General features: G+C 35.6%; 2 protein-coding genes across 4 annotated transcripts; one reads left to right on the top strand and one right to left on the bottom strand.

Moving 5' to 3' along the window:
• The first annotated feature begins 11,259 nt into the window (after positions 1-11,259).
• On the top strand, positions 11,260-14,558 carry LOC114314445 (inorganic phosphate transporter 2-1, chloroplastic). The gene is made up of 3 exons (XM_028260928.2): positions 11,260-12,094; positions 13,069-13,260; positions 13,597-14,558. The coding sequence occupies exons 1-3, from the start codon at positions 11,381-11,383 to the stop codon at positions 14,422-14,424; spliced, it is 1,734 nt and encodes a 577-aa protein (XP_028116729.2). The 5' UTR covers positions 11,260-11,380; the 3' UTR covers positions 14,425-14,558.
• Positions 14,559-15,535: 977 nt separating this feature from the next.
• On the bottom strand, positions 15,536-20,475 carry LOC114314444 (altered inheritance of mitochondria protein 32). 3 transcript variants are annotated; one of them, XM_028260926.2, is made up of 6 exons: positions 20,062-20,475; positions 19,811-19,899; positions 19,409-19,711; positions 19,220-19,303; positions 18,456-18,715; positions 15,536-16,934 (listed from the first exon to the last, which is right to left on the bottom strand). In XM_028260926.2, exons 1-5 carry the CDS (start codon positions 20,320-20,322, stop codon positions 18,505-18,507), a joined length of 948 nt encoding a protein of 315 aa, XP_028116727.2. In that variant the 5' UTR covers positions 20,323-20,475; the 3' UTR covers positions 15,536-16,934; positions 18,456-18,504. The 3 variants fall into 3 exon arrangements, with proteins under 3 accessions (XP_028116727.2, XP_082727531.1, XP_082727532.1); XM_082871405.1 differs by lacking the exon at positions 19,220-19,303; XM_082871406.1 differs by lacking the exons at positions 15,536-16,934; positions 19,811-19,899 and having other exon boundaries at positions 18,320-18,715; positions 20,062-20,437.
• Between the last annotated feature and the right edge of the window lie 2,970 nt (positions 20,476-23,445).

Below are 23,445 nucleotides of genomic sequence, written 5' to 3'. Positions count from 1 at the left end.
AAAGAAACTTTTTAAGTATAACCAGGCAGAAAGTTGTAAGAATTTGAAAGATAAGCAAGAGAGCTCCTTACCAGCACCATGGATTTTGTGGATGAGCGAAGTACCTTTAGCTCGGTTAGGTGGTCGTGGTGCTCCATGTCAGGTGGAAGGCAAACACTCTTGGCCAGATTGAATGCCATTAAGTGGTCTTTTTTAGCGACCACTGAGTCAGTATCCCGTATAGCACGGTTCTGAAAAGTGATTTTTGGAGCCCACTTGGAAGAGTTAGCTCGGTCAGAGCGCTCCGGTGGTGGGCTTCGTGGAGGGCTTGGTGTAGGAATGGTATCCTCTTCATCAACAAGACGTGGCTTGGTAGTAGAAGTCTGAGCACGCTTGTTTGGATGAGATGAAGAGGGTTGATGCGTCAGTAAGGCCACCGTGGTCTCTTGGGGTTGGCTTGCTGGTGGTACCTCGGCTTGGTTTGTTTCGGTCAAAAGGGCCCTCACAGCTCGTTTCTTGGCTATCACTTGCTCAGCGGTTAGAGGAATCAATCTGATTTGGGGCAAGTTTGGGTCCGGTTTAGGAGAGGCTTCCAATAAGAAATCAATTACCTTGGTCTTCCGTTTGCCACTATATCGATAGGTTGGTTGAAAGTCCAATAGCTCGGTCCAACTTCGGTTTGGATATCGCAGGGCGGCGCGAAGTGTATTCAGGTTAGGGTAGCTGTATTGGGACATGAGGAAGTTTGAATCTGCATAAAAAAGACAAACAGTTAGTACGGTTTAAGATGAGAAAACCGAAGTAAAGAAAGGCATAGTATGAGGCCGAAGTAACTCTACCGACTACACCCTTGTTCCAATTTATTCTGTCACCAGGGATCTGAACCTGTTGGTCCTCAAAATTTCCAGATACCCAAAGGAAGTCATCATCATTTACGTCTTTATCCGAGGTATCCTTTATTATTTTTTCACGCCGGCATCTTATTCTTAAATAATAGACCCATCTATTTTCGGCGGAGCCTATAGAATATTGATGGAACAGCTCGGCTAAACCGAGATTAAGGCCAGCCCGGCGGTTTAGCTCGGCAATACCATTTATTATACGGTAAGAATTGGTGGAAAGTTAGGTTGGGCAAAGGTTGGTCTGCCTAAGGAATTCACAGAGGAGAGGCTGTACAGGGAATCTTAGTCCGGTCTCCACTATGGACAGCAGGGTAAAGGGAACGAAGCCGTGTTTTTCCCATGGTATGATATCCAGGTCGGCTAGGGAGAGATGGACATCATTAGGGATGTTATAATCTTTTCGGAATTCGGCCATGGCGCCTGGTGAGTTAACTAAGAACCTATACTTTCCCATTTATGGTTTAAGTTATTAATAAATTAAACTAAAGTGTTAGCTCGGTCGAAGAATGATGTTGAGTAGCTCGGTCGAGCGTTCAAAGGAGTACCTGGACAGCCTAAGTCTGCGAAGTGAAAAACAAGGTGTTAAGCACAGATCGATTGGACTGTGCTAAAAGAAACAAAGGCAAGATAAATGAAGTCCTAGCTCGGCTATGTGAGATACTGCGGGACTTAGCTCGGTTTGAGCAAGGTGTTTGTTAGCTCGGTTGAGCCTCTAGGGGCAGCGTTCTTAGTTCGGTCTTGACTAAGAGGGCTGGTTTAGCCCCAAGCTGTAGCTCGGTCGTGGTTAAGGTATTCAAGCACACTATTGCACAGACTTAGTACGGCTCAGTAGTTCGGTGAAAATCAAACGATGGTTCAACTTGTTGAAACTACTAAGTATAGCGCAAAGTATTAAGTCGGTTGGTTAGTCTGGCCAGGTTAACATCAACTACAAATAACTTCCTAGTTCGGTTAGATGGTGATTTTGGATCAAATACAATGTTCTGCAGATTATTTCGTAAATACAAATGGTTTTTACAAGGTTCTTTCCTAGCCACAAGGCGGAACAAAAAATGGGAAACATGTGTCTTGCAAAAACACAAACAATATGCTGTGGATTAAACAAGTGCGAAAACAAGAAAAATAGAACAGATCTATGTAGCTTACCAGATGAAGAGGAAGGAACTAAAAGTTGGAAATGGCACTGGAGGGATTCACGAGCTTTGCAGTTGCAAGTCTGAGGAGTAATGGAAGATCAGAAACAAGGGAGAGAGAGAGGGTGAATAGTGCAACTGAAGTGAAAAATCTAAAAACAAAAGGGTTTTTGTTTTGAGTAGAAGGAAGGACAAAAAGAGCAGGACTGTTCAAATTTTGCGAGATACGAAGACGACAGCTGTATTGGGCCAATCAGAGTGTGCCACGTGTCCTTAAAATAAGAAGCGATTCAGTTGCTGCGATTGAAGAGACATTTTGACCGGGCATATTTAAGTAGCCCGGTGTTAACCTAGCCTGGTTGGAATGCTAAAGAATTTAGTCCAGTTGGAATGTTAACAGATTTTTAGCTCGGCTAGTAAACAGGTAATCCCTATCATGCTGCGCAGATAGAATTAAGGGGCAATTGAGAGAAAAATTTATATCTAAATTGGGCGAAGTTGAGTAGTGGGCCGTTGTGGGCCACGATAAGAAGAACTGAGTATAAAGGCCTTGGAGTTAGCCCGGCCCAAGATAGCCTTGAAGTTAGCCCGGTCCAAGATGGCCTTCAAGTTAGTCTGGTCCAAGAGTTAGCTCGGTCACCACGCTCAGAGTTAGCCCGGTCATGGTGTATTATTGTTAGCTCGGTCAGAACCTTGCTATTAGTTAGCTCGGTCCAAGCACACCATGGTTTATACAAGGGAAACCGAGGTAAAAGCAGTGAAAGGAAGAACCAAACTAGGCATAGGTTGGTCTACTCTGCGGTTTTAGCATGGCCATGCTTACCTCGGTCATATTGGAATCCGACCATGGTAAAACCATCTCACTTGGTTTAAGCAGTAAGGGGGGTGTTGAAGGATAAGTATTATCATTCAGGAGTATGACTCCTAGGAGGACTCTACATGGAGGAGTAAAAGTCCTACTAGGATTATGCGACGCAGAACCTATAAAAGCTCATAACATCACCCACGGAGAGGTAACACAACTTTGATTCCTGAATACACAGAGCTTTTTGTCTATTTGTCTATTTTGCTGACTTAGGCATCAGAGAGGTATCCGGCACACGCCCGCTAGCTAGCTCACGTTTGTGTTTTCATGGAGTAAAGCGATGTCGTACGGAGGAGCGCAGATTTGATCAACAGGATTATACGAGAAGGTTTATTTCTTTCCCGTACATATATATATTTTTTTGGTCCTCTCTTTCAATGAAAAATTGTCTATCAGTGCAGGATGACTTTTATAATACATGGTGCTTTGTAGGGATGACAATGGATAACCTATCCTGTGGGTATCCATGGAGACCCAACCCAAATACATGGGTTTTTCTCTCTTTTTCTTATCCATTGGGTAGGGTAAGTGATATTCTTTAAATATCCACAGGGGATGGGTTGGGAATGGGTACCCACTAATTTCCCCATATGTTTTTTATTTGTATTTTTATTTTTTTTATTTTTTTATTTTAAGATTCACAACCAAAACTAAATATACATTCAATCTTTTTTTATTTATTTATTTTTTTTTTCAGGTTCACAACCATTTTTTGTTTTTTTTAAGATCCACAACCAAAGCTAAATATACCTCCAATCTTTTTTTATTTTTTATTTTTAAGGTTCACAACTATTTTTTTTTTTAATTTTTAAGATTCACAACCAAAGCTAAATATACATTTAATCTTTTTTCTTTTCTTTTTTTTAATTTTTTTTTTAAGGTTCACAACCAAATTTTTTTTTTTTTAATTTTTAAGATTCACAACCAAAGCTAAATATACATTTAATCTTTTTTCTTTTTCTTTTTTTTTTTTTAAGGTTCACAACCAATTTTTTTTTTTTATTCACAACCAAAGCTAAATATACATTCAGTCTTATTTTATTTTATTTGGCTCAACAATAAAATCAAATACACATTAATTAACATTGTCACATTATTCTTGTCAAATTTTATGCATATCTAAAATTTTTTAAATTTATTTAAAAAAATTAAGGACACTGTCTAGTGTAGGTTTCGGTTTGCTTTTCTATGTTATTTTATTTTGTTGTGTATTGTAATTTTCAGAATGGTTTGCTTGTTCTGAAATTTCAATTAACGAGTATAAATCTATTTGTTTTATGCTATCACACAATTTATACAACATATATATATATATATATATATATATATATATATATATATATATGAATGTTTTTGAAAATAAGGAAATTGTAGAGAATCAAAACAAGCATGAGTCGTGATTGGTTAGAAATGATGGGTATAAAGATTTATTTGCTAGAAAAACAAAAAGAGGATACAAAGTCTTACTAAATAATTTTTTTTTAAATTAAAAGAATTTTTCTTAGTTATGAACAGATTTAACTGAAATCAGCTTGTTTCCCAATGTTATGCTTCATTTATTTAGATAGAAAATATTTTTTAATGAAAAATATTTTTTATAAAAAAAATTAAAAATATTTTTTTTTATATTTGGTGGTGGTGGTGATGGAACGAAGGTGAAAGTAGAGATTTGTTAAAATGAGTGGTTCAGATTTGTTAAAGGTATAATTAGATTTTGGATAAATTAAAATGAATGGTTCAAATTTGCTAAGAGAAAGATGGTTTAATGTCTAAAATGTCTATGGCTAGGAGATCTACAAACAATTCCTTATTTATGCCCTGATGCAATTTAATATGAGTCTTATAATACTTTCTTCAAACAAATTTTTTGATTGTCTCAAAATTATATATTTGGTTATTATAAAATAAACTTTTTAATTAATTAATTAATATGTATTTGATTTTGTTGTTGAACCAAATAAAATAAAATAAGATTGAATGTATATTTAGTTTTTGTTGTGAACCTTAAAAAAATAAAAAATAAATAAAAAAATAAGTTGTTAACATTAAATATATTAAAAAAGAAAGAAAAAAGATTGAAGGTATATTTAGCTAAAACCTTTATTAAAAAAAAAAAGAAGGTTGTTAACATTAAATATATTAAAAAATAAAGAAAAAAGATTGAAGGTATATTTAACTTTTGTTGTGAACCTTAAAAAAAAAAATGTTAACATTAAATATATTAAAAAGGAAAGAAAAAAGATTGAAGGTATATTTAGTTTTTGTTGTGAACCTTAAAAAAAAAAAAAATTTGTTAACATTAAATATATTAAAAAAGAAAGAAAAAAGATTGAAGGTATATTTAACTTTTGTTGTGAACCTTTAAAAAAAAAATTGTTAACATTAAATATATTAAAAAAGAAAGAAAAAAGATTGAAGGTATATTTAACTTTTGTTGTGAACCTTAAAAAAAAAATTTGTTAACATTAAATATATTAAAAAAGAAAGAAAAAAGATTGAAGGTATATTTAGTTTTTGTTGTGAACCTTTAAAAAAAAAAAAAAAGTGGTTGTTAACATTAAATATAAAAAATAAAAATGGGGATTAAAGTGGGTTGAGGAAAATCCATACCCATTAAAAAATGGGGAGGGTGGTACCCATGGGGAATGGGGAATGGGAAATGGAAAAAATTTATTATAGGGGAATGAGAATGGGGAATTAATATCCACCCCATTGCCCCCCATTGCCATTCCTAGTGCTTTGAAGGTGGACTTTGAAATTTTTAGGACTTTCTAGCTAGACGAGATGAACTTTTTCCAATTTTCTTTTTCTTTCATGGGAAATTTTGATCGGATCTTTCATGGAAAGTTGATTGTTGCATACTTCAAGCTAAAGAGATTAGCGATGCTATAAGGGGCAAAATGTTGGCTAACTAAGAAATAACATGTAAATAAGATGAGTGTTACTAAAATAAGATGAGTGTTACTAAAATAAGAATTATGAGGTAGATATGTGGCAAGACTAGAAAAGATAGAATTAGAAATGAATATATTGGTGAATCAGTAGGAGTAACACCGATAAAAGATAAGTTGAGAGAGAATAATTGAGATGGTTTGGTTATATACAATGAAAACTAACAGAGGCAATAGTGAGAAAATGCGATACAGTTATAGTAGATGAAAATGTTAGGGAAAGGGGTTGACCTAAATTGACGTGGGATAGTATAGTAAATAAAGATATAAATCTCCTTAATTTAACTAACTAAATAGCCCTTGATAGAGTCGAATAGAGAAGAATGATTCATGTAGTCAATTCCATTTGATAGAATTTAAAGCTTGATTTGGTTAATTTAAAACTATGCTGCCAATTCTTTAGGCAAGTTGGTGATGCACCAAGTCTATTTTTTAATTTGATATGTAATTAATTTATGAACAATCCTTTACCCTATTTGATATACACTTTACTTTTGAACAATCCTTCACCCTTTATAATAACAATGGGAAAAAAAAGAGAAAAAGAGCACTCATAGTTATGGATGAATACACCAATATGAAGGGATTGAAATGGACTACTATTTTTCTTGTTTGGGAGGTAGGAAATAGACTGCCTGGTTCTGTTGGGTCTGGTTGGGTATCTTCTCCATAAATATTCTTATTAATTATTTTCCTTGTCATGTTAGGATAAGGGTTCACTATCATTTGTGTCTATATTTGTATGGTTGGGAGAATATTGATCAGTTCACATCCTTACAGGTTCGGCTGGATCAAAATTCTCTGCAATAGTCTAGTTGTAGTAATTCAAAGCCTATACTCAAAGTTAAAATAAAACTGTATTGTTTTAGAGTATGATTACTTTAATTTTAACTCAAATTGTTGGATTATATGTCATATTGACGTGATAAAAAGTAAAGAAACTAGACTCGATAGCAATAGGGTTCACCACTCATTCTGGATCACAAAACTTCACTAGAGTCTAGACCTAGTCACAGATACAAGAGAGTAAGTAAAGCAATGCTTTCACCCAGATCACATCATTTGTGTTTTCTTCACCATTTTTGGTTAAGGTAAAGTTGCAACTTGCAGGGGCAGTGGAAACCATGTGTGGTGGATATGTTGAATACATGATTTGAATGCCTAACAATTTGGCATTTCGAGGATGCTTTTTTTGGGAAAGGCCACAGAAGTTTGTAGTGCATGTCCATTTAAAAGTGGTCTTAAAGTAGAGTTAGTTAAAACATCTTTAATCGTTCATAAGATATATTATTAAATTAAGTAAAAATTTAAATAAAATTTTAATCTGATAAGATATATTCTAACCCTTTCATCAAATCTGATCGGTTGACTGGTTGATTGTCCAATCGGTCATTCATCTAGAGTAAATATTCATCAAATTTATCCCAAAACTGGTTATCAAGGAGGATGCTCGGAAGGACGTCCGACCCAATAGTCACCTACAAATTTGATGAAAAGATAAGCGTTCCGTTCGTTTGATGAAAAAAGTATTGTTTCTTTCATTTGATACCAAACTGATGAAACGGTTAGAGTACCATTTTCATTAATTTTTCATCAAATTTAAATTTGATAGACAATTGGAGATGGTCTTATATAGTGATGGAGTTAACTTATGTCAAATCAAGCCATGCATATGTCAAGGAGGGGAGAAGGTATTTAGGGGTCGTTTAGCATTGGCTAATATAATCAACTTTTTTAGCCTCGTTTGGTTTTTGTTTTGAGACTTTTTTGACTTTTGTAAGACAAAAAGTGTAATGATTATAGATAAAAAGTGATATGTTGTCTTATTGACTTATATAACTTATTTTGTCTTTTTATATTTTTTTAGTTTCAAAATATTAGCCAAACGAGCACTTAGTAAGTTGGACATCATGTTGGTTGTGTGCTCGTCTTATAAGAAAAAGTTAAATACTTACATGGTATGAAAAACAAAAAAATACAATGAACAAATTACAAAATACCATTGAACAAGCATACAATCACGTGGTATTCCGAACTCATATGAAAATTTCTACAGAAAAGAAAACCAACATTAAAAACGCCTAACGGTATATGAGAATATCATTAATTTTTTTTTTAAAAATGATAAATTATATCATTGGTCCTTGTGGTTTAGGCAAGATTTCACTTTAGTTTTCGTAGTATGATGAAAATGATAAGTATTGTGATTACTTATTGGATGGTGATACCGTCATGTAATATTATCGTTAAACACAATAGTTATTTATTTATTTTTAATTTTTTTTAATGTGTACCATAAAATTAGGTTTATTTTCATATGGTCCAAAAGCTATGGATTGAATTTGAACCGACAAGGCACCCACCATTATCTTGCTCTATATGTTTCAAAGAAGTCACTTTGCTTGGTTAAAGTTTTCCAAAAACACTTTTCATAAAATTCTATTTTCTTATTTTTCGTATTTTTTTGTTTTTATTAAATTTTTTTAATATTTTAAGTAATTTTGTTTTTTAATTTTTAGACATACCTAACATAAATATACTTAAAAGGTAAAAAATTTGTAAAAAAAACCTTTTATAAATTCATAAAATACAAAAAATATATTAAAAAAAACGAGAATTCAGTATATTTTTTATATTTTTATGTATTTATTAACTTTTTAAAATATTTTTTCACAATTTTTTTTACTTTTTAGATACATTTAAGTAAAGTGCATCTAAAAAAGTAAAAAAAATGTTTTAAATTTTAAAAATATTCATTAAAAACATAAAAACATGAAAATAAAAAAACTCAATTTTTAAAAAACTTAATCTAAAAAACTCAAATCAAATACACTGATTCCTTCAACCAATCACAAACACCATAGCCTCCCTTGTTATCTCCCTATCACTCAACACATAAATGTAGCTCTCACTCTCTAAATCAATGAGAGAAAAAAAAGATACCATATGATACATACTTTATTTGCATCCAAAAATTTCTCCTGAGATTCAGATAGAATGATTTGATCAAAACATGCCTAGGAATGTCAAGGCTTGTCCTATATATTCTTCAATCGTTAATGAGAATCGATCAGATTCCTAACGAATTGAACATGCTAAATGTTGGTGTCTCTTCTTTGAGATTCGGTTCAATGTTCTCACGATTAAAAGTGTGCAAAATACAATGGAAGTGGGAAGTCCTCCCTCAAACCTAGGGGGAATTGATTCACTTTTCATGGTTGGAGTTCACAATAAGCTGCCAAGTATTAGTTTTTTTTGGGTATAATGTCACATTATTACAAAATTGACAAATTATATGTACTTTGTCTTTTTGTACAACTCTCATAAAAATTTTAAAAAATAAACGATGGCTTGAAATTGATTGACCAAAATATCATATTTAAATTACTTTTTTATATTCTAATTCTTTGAGTATTACTATTAGAATATAAGGAAGCATATTTAAATGCCGAAATTGTTTCAGACCCCCACTGGGAGTGACCCCCAGAACTCCCAGTGGAGTCTGATTGGCCAACAATATATATATATATATATATATTTCTTCCTATAACCAACCTCCACGTGGTGTGGAGGTGATGAGGGAGGGTGGGGGTGGGGGTGGGGGTCGGGACAGGTGGGGTCTGTTCTGCAGTAAAATTTGGGGAGGAAAGTCTATTATTTCTCTTTATTTAAAAAAGTGAGATTCTCTAGGTTTATGTATAACCTCATCTTTTACACTAATTTAAAAAATTAACAAAAGCGAACCCTATCATATATTAAACTACTCACTTTATACTCTTGCAGTTCTAATTTGTTTGATTTTACTAATGCATTGTGTTATTTTATTTCAATTTGATCCAAACAATAACCTGAGTTAAGGAAATGGACAAAAAATAAAAGCAAAGATCTGGACAAAAAATTCTACATAGCAAATTACACATTGTACAAATCCACGTAGCAGTCTTTAGTGAGCAAGAATGCTTTAGAGTTTTTTTTTTTTTTAAGTTTTCTAAAGTGGTGCATTGTGTGGTTGAAATTTAATGACAAGTCACATCAATTTTTAAGCATTAAATCTCAATCACATAATACACCGCTTTAGAAAACCTTAAAAAGAAACACTCTAGAAAATCCTTGGTCGTCTTTAGTGACTTGGATAGGATTGTGTATTCTTTTAAAAAGTGACTTGGAGTTGGGCCTTACTAGAAAAACTCTTCCAGCCCAAGAATGCCACATTAGAGACCAACCCAGGAATATTGCTACTGCCTAGCCTAGTGGAGTGGGTGATATCAGAGATCACCTAGGACAATGAGTGGTGGGCTTACAGGCCCAAAATATTGGACTTTACTCATGCACTAGCTGCTGGACTCTGGGTACTAAAGAATAGGCTTCAAATTCAATTATGATTGTTAATCTTGCATTTACAGGGCCTTCAAGTTGGGTACTAAAGAAAGGGCTTCAACTATCTGGAAGCTCATTAGCCCAACAGCCTTTGTTGTGCCCTGATGACAGGCCCACCATGATCCTATTTCTTTGATCCAAACTGAATACTTTTATAAGATTTATTGAGTAATTCATACATAAAAAAAATTAAATTGATCGTGTATCTCGATGACTTCATGATTGAATCACATTGTCTTTAAAAAATAGACAATTATTTTCAAAATCATATTAAACATATTTTTTTAATTTAAATATGACTTAATCATATAACCATCGATGTTTGATCAATCTAATTTTTTATAAGCATAATCTGCTTAGCAAATTCTTAAAAGTAAACAGTTTAAATAATGAAAATAGGCTTGCGGAAGACCCACCATGGGTCACAACAAGCACAAAAATTACTCCAATTCCCAATAGGACAAAAAATATACAATCTTAATTCAATTACCAGAGAGATTGTTTCCTCACCCAAACCCAAACCCAAATCCAAACCCAAACCCAAACCCAAACCTGCACCATCAAAGATAATAACAAGAAGTCTTTTTGTTAGACCAAATCGCTCTTTCAAAAATAATCAATCCTTGCCTTAGGCAAGAATTAATCCCTTATCCTTTTATTTGGGAGCATATAGCTCTGATTAAGCAGAATGACAAAGAAGATTCATCTTATTATCATCCCCACTTGATTATCAACGCCACTTACGATACCATATACAAGTCTCAATTTGGTTTGGCTTTGGAATCTCTTAAAATTGGTGAAGACTTTTCTTTGGGCAAATCTGTCCCCACAATTGGACAAAATTTTCTGTAGTGGATAATATGGTATCTAAGTTTTTGGTTTATCCAAAATTTTGAATAAAAACCAGTGGGTGTGTGTGATGGAAAAACCTTGAAACAACACAACCACCACTCATTTCAATTAACAAATGCAAGCAACCAAATCCACCCTCATCTTCCCTTTTCCACCCAAAAAAATTAAATAAAAATTAAAAATCTAATAATTCAAAATCAACACAATGCAGACTCCTCTACTCTTCCTCCTCTACATTCCATGGCCAAGATTCTACCTGAATAATCCCATATTCTCTCCTCTCTCTTCTTTCTCTCTCTACCTTCTTTCTCTCACTGCCTCATGCCTCCTTGTTGCCTATCTTCTACCAGAAACACCATCCTCTATGTCCCAAGATATCTCTCTCCTTCATTAGCCCATGAATACCAAATCCACCTCCCAAAGAGAGAGACATTCATTTTCAAGCCACACCCACCACTACCCAACTCATCTCTTACACTCCTAAGACTCAAAACCAATAAACTCACACACCCTTTTGCAGCCTTATCGTCTTTTGCTGAGGCTGAAGGAGAAGACAGACAAGAAATCAAAGCCAAAAAACATCAAAGAGATGCGAAAACTGAAGATGAAAACGTGCCCGGGATGGCACAGGCCTTCCACATATCGTCTAGAACGGCCTCCGCTGTATCGGTTTGCATTGCATTTGCTGCTCTTACACTTCCATTCTTCATGAAGTCTCTGGTTCAGGGATTGGGATTGAAGACTAAGTTGTTGTCCTATGCAACACTTTTGTTTGGGTTTTACATGGCTTGGAATATTGGAGCCAATGATGTTGCCAATGCCATGGGGACCTCCGTTGGGTCGGGGGCGTTATCGCTCCGGCAGGCGGTGATGATGGCGGCGGTGTTGGAGTTCTCGGGGGCATTGTTGTTGGGTACCCATGTGACCAGTACGATGCAGAAGGGAATACTAGTTGCCAATGTTTTCAATGGGAAGGATAATCTGCTTTTTGCTGGTTTGCTTTCTTCTTTGGCAGCTGCTGGTACTTGGTTGCAGGTGCATTTCCAAGTCCCTCCGTTTTTCAACACTCATGTTTTTCACATATAATCTTCAAATCTAATTCTTCATATATATTTGAAGCTATTAGGCATTGTTTGGTTTACTAGAATGAAGGCTGGAATAGACTGGTCATTCTGTGGGAAACTCTTTTCTGTGTTTGGCTTCTATGAAAAGAAAGGAAATGTACATTCCAAATGAAATCACCATTCACTAGTTTAGGAGAATGGTTATTCTAGCCACATAATAGTGATTTCATTCCTGTCCAAAAATCACTCAATCGAACCAAACACTACATTAGCGATGACCTTGATTAAATAATCAATGCCATGACTATTATGTGATCCTGTCCATCAAGGGGAGAAGTTATTTGGTGTTCTCACCCAACACTAGGAGCAAATCACTAATTTTTTAAAAAAAAAGGTTAGGAATTGTAACATTCACTGTAATCCGATAGCTAATTTTAGTTCTAATTTAGAATTTTTTCTTGTGAAAATTTGCACAAAAGTGAGATGAGTCTTCATTTGCTCTGCTCTGCTCTGCTTCAGTTCATCTGTCATTTTGTATTTCAAAGAAAATTTCATTGAATTATCATTTGAAATTCTAGTAATGATGCCTTTTTTATTTTCATATCTAGTTATAATAGGGGAGTGTCCTATTGAGATATTTTTACGAGTTTTTGATTGGTCTAAATCAAACTCTCAGTTTGATAGTCCTGTTCTACTTATTGACTACTCGCATTGGACGAAACACAAAGGGAGTTAGTGAGAAGAAGTCTGTTGACTGTAATGTCTTATGGAAGTTGGGAGTACCAATGATAAACTTTCTTCAAGTAAAACAAGTAAAAGAAACCAGAACTCTTTGGTGCATATGTTTTGACACATGATGTGTTTGCTAACATAATATGTCTGCAAATACTATGTATGTTCTAGGTTTTTTTTCGTAACCTCTAATGATTTATCATGTGTATTCAGGTCGCATCATATTATGGTTGGCCTGTCTCCACTACTCACTGTATTGTAGGATCCATGGTTGGATTTGGTCTTGCCTATGGAGGAACCGGAGCTGTCTTCTGGAGCACACTAGCAAGGGTGACTTTTTCGTGGGTGGTCTCGCCTGTAATGGGCGCAGTGGTGTCATTTCTTGTCTACAAATGCATCCGAAGGGTATGTACTCACCACGTAAAACTTGAATCAAACCCTAAATACCCTAAACCCTAAGCATATAAACTGCGAGGATGGAACTTAAGATTGTGTTTGGGTCATAGATTTGCGTAGAAATTTGGAAAGAGAAAGGAGAAGGTGAAAAAAATGTGAACGAAATATAAATTAAAATTTTCCTCCATGCATCTCGTTTTTTCTTTCTCTTTCCAAATCACTATCCAGTCCCTACCCAATCCATTACCAAATATAGCCTACGAAAATTTCAGCATCAATCCAAACCTAAAATTTGGTAAACTTGGAAAGTTATCAGTAATTCTAAACTGGTTTACCTTTTCTTAGTTTGTATACAGTGCTCCAAACCCAGGACAAGCAGCCGCTACAGCTGCGCCAATTGCTGTTTTTGCGGGGGTTACTGCAATCTCATTTGCAGCCTTCCCTCTCAGCAAGAGCCCTCCTTTGGCTCTAGCCCAGGCTTTAGCCTGTGGTACTTGTGGAGCAATCCTAGTCAACAGAATCATCCAGAGACAGCTTGGTCACCTACTTATTAAGTTCAACTCATCACAATCACAGCCAAAAGACAATCTCATCATCCCCAACAAAAGCATCGGGCTTTTGACTGATATTGCAGGCCCTAAAGGTACCCAGCTTGAAATAGTTTATGGGGTGTTTGGCGACATGCAAGTCCTGTCAGCCTGCTTCATGTCATTTGCGCATGGTGGTAATGATGTTGCCAATGCAATTGGCCCTTTGGCTTCAGCGTTGTCGATACTACAAGGTGGGACGAGCGGAGCCGAGGTAGTTATTCCCAATGATGTTCTAGCATGGGGAGGATTTGGAATTGTTGCAGGTCTAATGATGTGGGGGTATAGAGTGATTACAACAATTGGGAAGAAGATAACAGAATTAACACCGACTAGAGGATTTGCAGCCGAGTTTTCAGCAGCATCTGTGGTTTTGTTTGCATCAAAGCTTGGACTACCCATCTCAGCAACCCATACTCTGGTTGGTGCAGTCATGGGGGTAGGATTTGCTAGGGGACTTAACAGGGTTCGAGCAGAAACCGTGAGAGAGATAGTGGCTTCTTGGGCTGTGACAATACCGGTTGGTGCTGGCTTGGCTGTTTTCTACACATGGATCTTGACTAAGTTCTTGGCATATATACTGTGAGTGTATATTCGAAAGACTAGGATGGAAACGGTTTGATGTATATAATTAGTTAACAATCACCAACATTTTTTGAAGTGACTTGTCAAATTACTATATATCTAACGTTTAATATGAGCTCTAGCTTGAAACCACTACATTTGGAATTGAGAAAATGAAATTGGTTTTTGCGTTTTGGAATTGGTTACCTTCTGCACTACCATTTGTTTTTAGCTTTCATCCACAATTTCAGAAGTTTTGGTTATATGCTTCTCCAAATATGAACCTTTTTTTCTTCTTGAGCTAGCCCTTGATAGTATGATTAACTAAGTACATATCTAAGGACTTAGGTCCAAAGGAGGTTGTTACCTTTGATAATCCTCCATCCAAGTTCGGATAAAATAAAAGAGAGAGACTATTATCCTCATCTCCCCTCAGACCGACACCACCATCAAGTTTACTTCTGCACACATTGTTCCCGTTCACAAGGTGGATTTTTCCCTACCCACAGAAAGTTTCTATTAAGTCCAACATTGTCAACACAGAGAAAAGGAGGGTCACAGTTTGCATTAAATGATTTGGAATGGGAATATTCACTGATTAGATCAAAGTAGTTATCCCAGCAAGGGATGAGAGATTGGTTTTCCAACCAGCTAATCTATTTTGGATTTTTCAATATGTGAAATTGTTTTTCGTGACTCTAGAGTGGAGAAGGGATCATTGGTCAACCCTATACCGCATCTAAAGTGAGAATCAAAGCTTTGTTTCTAGGAATGTTGGAACTTGGAAGAGACATATTGTTTGCATATCCGGAGAATAATTTTGGACCAAAAATGCCACAAAAGCCTTGAAGAACATCTATGAAAGTCTGGCAGTTCTCATATCAACTTTCACAAAAAGAATGAGACATGGTTTTTGTTTGCCAGAAAACTTGTTGGCAAACTGTTTCCAAAACCTGATATCATTTTTGTTTGCTAGTTGCTACCCCTAAAATCGTGAATTGATATTACTTTACGTCAAAATCTAAAAGTACTACTAAGCATATCAGGAAACTTTAAATTAAATTAAAGTTAAAGTTTAATGCGTCACACAACCGAAAATAATTCAGGGGGGTCATTTCAATCCAACAAGAAACTTTAGTCAAGCAAAATCCATATATCATAGAAGGGTCTCTAATCCAAAAAAAATGCCATAAGTAGCATATCGATTAAATGAGTACAGCAAAAGACTTATTAGAGCAAATTTCTTTCTGTTGCAACAAAAGTACAAAACATAAGCAGCACAACTGCATGGAAGGATCTACATACCAGATTACATGGTAAGAACTAACCATCAAATATCGTGTAGAAAAGTCACGGAGAGACCTCTTGAATGGAATTTAGGCTGGGCTCCCATACCATTCCCTTCAGCATTTTTGAATTTTGGATTGGGGGTACAAATGGTTTCTTCTCTTTTCGATGTTTTCTCAGCAAACGTCCAGTCGGCTTTTCTTCAGAGACATGGAAGTCTGTTGAACAAAGAGAAACCTCTGAACAATTGTCACCTACATCTTCAACAATCTGTCCATCCAACATCATAGCTTTCCCCTCATCAGATTCTTTTACTTTACCCTTCTCTGAATGCTTACGCTTCAGTTTCTGCACAGTTGTAGACGGGATTATATAATATTTTTGTCCTGGAAAAAGCTTCTCTTCTGCCAATAAAAGAGATTCATGGGGAGATTTGAAGACTCCCGGTCTAGCCACACACATCCCAGGATATTTTTCCATTAACTTTGATGCAGAAATCTCTGTTCGATACAGTTCTTCACGCCCGCCCGCATGAATTATTCTAACAGTAATGTCCTTCAATTGCACACTCAAGTCCATCGACATGGAAGCATCGCCAAATCCATTTTTCCTTCTGGACTTTTCGTCGCTGTGCTTGCATAGCCCGAACAAACAAGCACATATTTTCAGCATTGTCTGCAACCAGAAAGCCCTCCTCTCTCACCCCAATTGTTAGCATCACAATCCAATGTCAGGAGGAGTTGTGATGTCAATTAGATTGAGCTATTTCAATTGGACTAAGCATTGCCCATGTAGAAAACTTCTTTTTGTTTTTCATGGCCGGCTCTATCAATTCTAACAGTTGTCAGATAACAACACTGATAGATACAAGGCTTAACAGAACATATATGGCATTGGCATCTGAGCAACAATAATAGTCTTTTGTACTCTTCTCCTTGACGTGAAAACCCAAGTTAGCCAAGTTGACCCAAAAAAAACGAAGCATCTTCCAAGTTTAATTTGATCTTGTGCCAGCTCTGCATACAAATCCTTGAGCTAATATCATACTCCCATAGGCCAAACAACACCTGGCATGGCATCGGTTATAGCTCAAATGATTGGATCCACCTTCCCCACATAATGTACCATAGAAGCTTGGCTGCTCTGAAAGATTGGAAGTAGCTGCATGCTTCACTACCTTCTCCAATGCAGCCCCCGTTGAACAATCAAGCAAAGTAGAATCCAGAATCCAAGCGTGGAGGGGACCTGAAGACAAGAATAGTTAAGCTCAATACTTCAAGAAAAAACCAGATGGCGGATTTCTAAAATTTTGGTTTTATACTTTTGGAACTTTTAGTACTTTGTTTTCTTCTTATTTTAGAAAGAAGAGAAAAAAATATAGAATATTCCAGATTATGCTGTCCTACTCATCCAATCTAGCAGTTATGCTAGTCCTTTTCCTTGATTTCTATCCAATAGCTATACAAAAAGCGATTACAAAAAATAGTTCTTAAATTTAGGATTCTTGGAATGAACACCTGTTTTGTAGTATTCATCAGATTGTGCCACAAGAAATGCAGGCCCAAAAGAGTAAAGAAATGGCAATGGATTTTTAAACCAATAGACATCAACATCAGTAAGATGTACATTTGTAACCCAGCTCCAGTATCTGCAGAACCACTCTGGACTTCACTTTGGTCACCCTCTGAAAGCATTTTGTTCCAAAGTGGCAATCATTAAAACTGATGTTTGGAGCAATCGAATTGTCTAAAATAGTTGGGCCCTAGGAAAACATTTATCTTTCAAGTTCACAGAGAGAGAGAGAGAGAGAGAGTAAAACTGAATATTAATATATAGATGAAAGTCAGAAGTTAAGATATCTAAGGTCTTTCCCAACAATGTTTAAGGGCTATCAACATGTGAAATGAAAACTTGGGTGAAAACTACAGGCAACAAGATCTATCTATATAAGCCAAACCAAACTAAGCCTTGTGTCCCAATCAAGTACAGTCTGCTACACGAATCCTTTTTTGCCACTCTGCTCTACCAAGAGCATATATCAAGCCCATTCTGCTCTGCCTTCACATAGAAATCTCTAGTTCCATCTAGTGATTTAAAACCATTAACACAATCCACAATTTTCTTCTCTATCCTGGATCCCCAGATCTTGTCCTTCCTGAAGCTCAATGATCTCGGGTATCCAAATGGTAAACAATATTTTTTGAATACACTCGCTTTTAACCAAGTTAGAGTAATTAGTTTCATGGAAATACAATGACCCATGCACAGCCCCAAGATAGAAATTTCCGACATTATCCCAACTTCTCCTTCCAATATTTGTGACATTGAAATTTGAAATCCAAATGATTTATAAGACCTAGGGTCAAGATAGTTTAGATAGAAATTTGAGATGGTTCAACCTTCACCACCTGCCCCCACACTGTGCATTGTCCCTGTAGGCAAATTTAAGTAGGCATTCCTTTGCTTATTGGACAATTTATTTTTCCACATTGCAACAGAATAAGAATTTGCAAGATAGCCCACAAGCATTAAGAAAAAATAATTAATTAAAATAAGAACAATGGATCAAGTAAGAACAATGGAATTTAGGCCACGAAGCAATGCATTCACACAACACAGAATCATCGAGCTCTCAGAACTTTTAGCAGTTGATTCAAAGTTGTTTACCATAATCAAACACGGTTATTAAAGTCAATAATACAACATGTACTCTTAAACTCAAAGAACAACAAATGAACAAAGAGCATAGAGCTCACGAGCTTTGACCTTCTGCAAAAGCTGTGACCCATGCACTTAGATGCCACCGTTTCTATGGCTATAGTCTGCCAAGTCCCTTAGTTCTAGTGCCATCTCTCATATTCTTCTCTCCAACACCTGTGTTCTCTTCCACCGTTTTGTTTGCACAACAAGAAACTCTGTCAGAACCAGAGCAACAGCTTGTTCCATTCAACAAGCCACAGCTATTTTGTTGAAGCTTCGGTTCTTCAAATTTCTTCCCTTCACTGTTCAATGAGCCCATTCGACCCCTGTGTAGAAGCAAACTTTCTCAGTGCAGATATGGAAGCTACTGTATCACAACAAATTTAAAAACTTCTTCATTGTTTGGAAGCAATAGATAGAAAAGAAAGAGCAATGTAAATACCAGAAAACAGGTATCCACTCGTGTCTTTGCAAAATGTTTGTTTTTATACTACACAAAATTGTGAGAATGACAAACACATTTCTTGCATAATAGTCTGAGCAATCATAGACAAATTGTATAGGACGTGTTATACAAATTATAGACTCTTTAAATTGTTGTCGATGAGATTTTGCAATTTGTTCATTTCACAATTCACACCAACTTTAGTTTCAAAGGATTTTAAGGATAGCTGTCAGGGATGATCCTATGAGATTGCATGTAACCATATGAACAGCATTAGTCAGAATGATTAAGTGGCAGTTCTACTGATAAGGTCCTTGGCAAAGCAAATTAGAAACAATTAAGCAAAACATTTTATAAAGTAAGCACAAAATTAGAATTGAACAACCTCCAGAACCGTTCAACAATCTTTCGCTTCCCGATATGCTCATCAAGCAAAATAGGGACATCATTTGGAGTTACATAACCATACCTACAATATAAAAGTTAAAACACCAACCATCTCCATTTGGAACATTTGAACATATGCTGAGAAAGAAGTAGAACAGAAAACCAACAAAGTATATGAAGAAATTACCAATGACCTTCACATTTTCCCTCAAGAAGGCTGAAAATGATCAAGTTACCAGCATACTGGTGCCCACCAAGGTGAGAGCAAGGACTAACAAACACTTGATGTTTCATGGATCGTGATTCAATCTCTTCTTTAAACCTCTCAACGAGAACAGGGCCACATAGACCACATCTCTTGTCTCTATTCTGATGGCAACACACAAACACATATGAGCCGGTCAGCGTCTCTGGCACTTGTGATGCCCATTGGGAACCCCTCACAAACACATTGTCTACGAAAGTGTCCACATCAAGATGTGTCAAACCCCTATACCAGAGAAAAACAAAGGAAGGAAACAGCTCTCATACTGAATTGAAATGAAGCAAATTCAGGAATCTGTAATCACTGTTAGGTCAGGTACATTACCTATATCTAATCATGTCTGGAAAAATTAAAATGTCCCCATTCGAAGACTCTGTACTACCATCCCTTCCCTCACACAGCGTTAAACGAATCTACTCAACAAAAAAGTTTATAGTGAGTTTGGTTGGTTAAAGCATCTCCAATACTTCATCAAATTGTGCGTGGACTAACTCCCTCATATGATGCCTTTTTAAACAACAAATTTAAAATTTAAAAAAGAAAAAGAAAAAGAAAATGTAGATAGAAAAAGCGACCTTTCCATGGAATTGGTTGTTACGGGACTTGAGAGCTGAAGATAGAAGCCTGGGAATAGGATCGAACTCGGGGTCTTCGACACTGGCAGGCCAGTTATCGGGACTTTTGTAGCAGAGGAAGACATGGCGGCCGTACGCGTCGACAGTTCCGGCGAGAGAGGACTTGTACATGTCTTGTCGCTGGAAACCATACTTGAGATCGTCGTCAGTGTTTGATTGATTTGTCGAATCGCCATTGATGTGGGAATTCAAGGAGTTCATAATATTCTCAAGACACCAAACTTCTCTTCTCTGTACTGTCTGTATCCACCACCAAGCAACCGGGCTTTGGATAAATGGTCCAGAATCGGAGCAGTCAAAAGCTATTCAAGTACCCAAAATTAAAAAATGCGATGCTATAAAAATCTATCAAAAATTTTAGGGTGCTGCTGTTAGCAATTATCAAAATTTTTTAGATTTTTCATTTTATAATTGGGTGCTGTTATTAGTACTTATTAAAATTTTTTGGACCCTTATTTTTTTGGATCTCAACTCTAAATTCTAAATTTTAATAATATTTTTTTAGATATCCCAGTTATTACCAAATCTATCCATATTCATAATAAAATACACACTCACCTGAATCCATTCCAATTCCCCCTCTTATCTCTCTCCTCATCAGTAATGTCTCTCCTCTCTCTTTTCTCTCACTCTCTCAAAACCCTTTTTGTTCATATGAGAAAGTAAAGATTTTTCTCTCTCTTTTCTCTCTCTCTCTCTCTCAAAACTCCTTCAAAACCCTAGTTTTTTCTTTCTCTTCTCTCTCCAACATTAATCACATCTAAAAAGTGGTTCCTGAAAACACAATGCATTTACTTGTAGGGTTGGTGTTCTTCGTCGATTAGGATTTCGACGACGTGGGTCTCTTTGGAATTTGCCATTGATTGAGAAATTCAGATGAGAAAATGAAGATTAATGTGAATTGTAGGAATAGAAAACAATGTATATATATGGAAAACTAATCTCCATAATATTTCCATAATATTTTCAGAATAGAAAACTAATCTCCATATTTTCACAATGAAAAGTACACTCACCCAATTTGTTCACCACTGTGTAGCCGAAAAAATGTATTTTGTTCAGAACTGTTTTGTCGAACAATAATGATCCTGTCAGCACTGTATGTCCGAACAAAATTTGTTCATCACTGTGTAACTTGAATCCATTCTAATTCACAACTTAAAATAACATGAATTAAATCCATTCAAAATACATAACTTAAATCCATTCCAATTCACTCTTTTCCATTCTAAGTTAATTTAACAAAGAAAATTATATAACTGACTATCTGCATTAATGTTCGGAACTTATGTATTGAACGAAAGGATTTTGTTCAGTACTGTGTTACCGAACATAATTGTAATAGTTAGCAAACCAGTACCGAACAACTCGAAGGAAACAAGAACGACCGAAAACGACCGAGAATGTTAATACAAGACAGATAAACGACTGAGAATGTTGCCCTCGTCCTCCATTGCTCTACACAGTGAAATAAGTGATGAAGTATACGTTATACTTGAAGCAAAACTTTCAAGTTCAATAGCGTTGATGATGGTGATGAAGATGACACATTCAGGATTTAAGATGATTATGAAAAATAATAGATTTAGGGTTTATGTTAATTGGTTATGAAAAGTAATAGGTTTAGGGTTTACAAACATGGAATACGTATAGTTGGAGTTGGAGGTGGGGGTGAGGGTGTGGGTGGGTGTCCAATATTATAGAGTATTAGTTATTATTGATAGGTGGGTATTCTATTTCATAATGTCTTTTAATGTAATTTTACTTTAGGGTATAATTGTAATAAAAAAAATTATAAAATGGGGGGTCCAAAGAATTTTGGTAGGTGCTAATAGCAGCACTTTTTATAATTTTTTTTATTACAATTATACCCTAAAGTAAAATTATATTAAAAGACATTATTAAATGGAATACTCACCTATCAATAAGAACTAATACTCTATAATATTGGACACCCACCCCCGCCACTACCTTCAACTCCAACTATACATATTCCATGTTTGTAAACCCTAAACTTATTACTTTTCATAACCAACTAATATAAACCTTAAAACTATTATTTTTCATAATCATCTTAAATCCTGAATGTGTCATCTTCATCACCATCATCAACGCTATTGAACTTGAAAGTTTTGCTTCAAGTATAACGTATACTTCATCACTTATTTTACTGTGTAGAGCAATAGAGGACGAGGACAACAATTCTAGTGAGACCGGCGTTCCATTAATAAGTTTATCTGTCTTGTATTAACATTCTCGGTCGTTTTCGGTCATTCTTGTTTCGTTCGAGCTGTTCGGTACTGGTTTGCTGACTGTTAGAATTATGTTCGGTAACACAGTACTGAACATAATCCTTTCGTTCAATACATAGGTTCCGACCATTAATGCAGATAGTCAGTTATGTAATTTTCTTTGTTAAACTAACTTAGAATGGAAAAGAGTGAATTGGAATGGATTTAAGTTATGTATTTTGAATGGATTTAATTCATGTTATTTTAAGTTGTGAATTGGAATGGATTCAAGTTACACAGTGATGAACAAATTTGTTCGGACATACAGTGCTGACAGGATCATTATTGTTCGATAAAACAGTTCTAAACAAAATACATTTTTTCGGCTACACAGTGGTGAACAAATTCAAAATCATCACTCGAATCTGCTGATCTCCTATCGAGATTCTTGAATTCAGGGCATTTAGATGAAAGCTTTAATCTGGTTCTTCTGGCTTCTCTCAAAAAACCCAGATGTAGAAATTGAGATTCTCAAAGAAATCAATGAGAATCCGAAGCTCCGATCTACGAAGAAGTGAAAGACATGGTTTACACACAAGCGTCGCTGAGCGAGACCATAAGACTCTACCTACCCATCCTCATTGACGGAAAGCAAGCTTTAAAGAACGACATGTTGCCAGATGGGACAGTAGTGAAGAAGGGTATGAGAGTGAATTACCATCCTTACGCAATGGGGAGGTCGGAGGAACTATACTGGACCAAAGCTCCAAACTCTGAAGATTGAGTGAGTCAGGGAAGGAGAGGGATGAAAAATTAGGTGTGTGTGCATTTCATTGTGAAAATATTATGAATATGGGTAGATTTGGTAATAAGTGGGTGTCCAAAAAAATATTATTAAAATTTAGGGTTTAGGGTTGGGGTCTAAAAAAATGGGGGGTCCAAGAATTTTAGTAGGTGCTAATAGCAGCACTCAAATTTTATCAGATGTTCATAGAATCTACATAAAATTTATTTTATGTGATATTTATACCAGACATTAATAAAATTTTTAGAATCTCTCACATTACGCACCCAAAATCGTTTTATTTGCATG

The sequence above is a fragment of the Camellia sinensis genome, chromosome 5, assembly GCF_055761805.1.
Source record: "Camellia sinensis isolate YWXY chromosome 5, ASM5576180v1, whole genome shotgun sequence".
In the NCBI taxonomy this organism is placed as follows: domain Eukaryota; kingdom Viridiplantae; phylum Streptophyta; class Magnoliopsida; order Ericales; family Theaceae; genus Camellia; species Camellia sinensis.
The sequence above is the reverse complement of the archived record's forward strand: the minus strand, read 5'-3'. Positions and strand labels throughout refer to the sequence as shown.

Excerpts from the sequence above, each read along its gene's own strand:
- LOC114314444 (XM_028260926.2), bottom strand. The coding sequence starts at position 20,322 with ATGAACTCCTTGAATTCCCACATCAATGGCGATTCGACAAATCAATCA. Across the intron at positions 19,304-19,408 it reads GGAAAATGTGAAGGTCATTG|GTATGGTTATGTAACTCCAA; the intron begins GTAATTTCTTCA and ends TTTATATTGTAG. Across the intron at positions 18,716-19,219 it reads ATTGTTGAACGGTTCTGGAG|GGGTCGAATGGGCTCATTGA; the intron begins GTTGTTCAATTC and ends GCTTCTACACAG.
- LOC114314445 (XM_028260928.2), top strand. The coding sequence starts at position 11,381 with ATGCCTCCTTGTTGCCTATCTTCTACCAGAAACACCATCCTCTATGTC. Across the intron at positions 12,095-13,068 it reads CTGCTGGTACTTGGTTGCAG|GTCGCATCATATTATGGTTG; the intron begins GTGCATTTCCAA and ends ATGTGTATTCAG. Across the intron at positions 13,261-13,596 it reads TCTACAAATGCATCCGAAGG|TTTGTATACAGTGCTCCAAA; the intron begins GTATGTACTCAC and ends ACCTTTTCTTAG.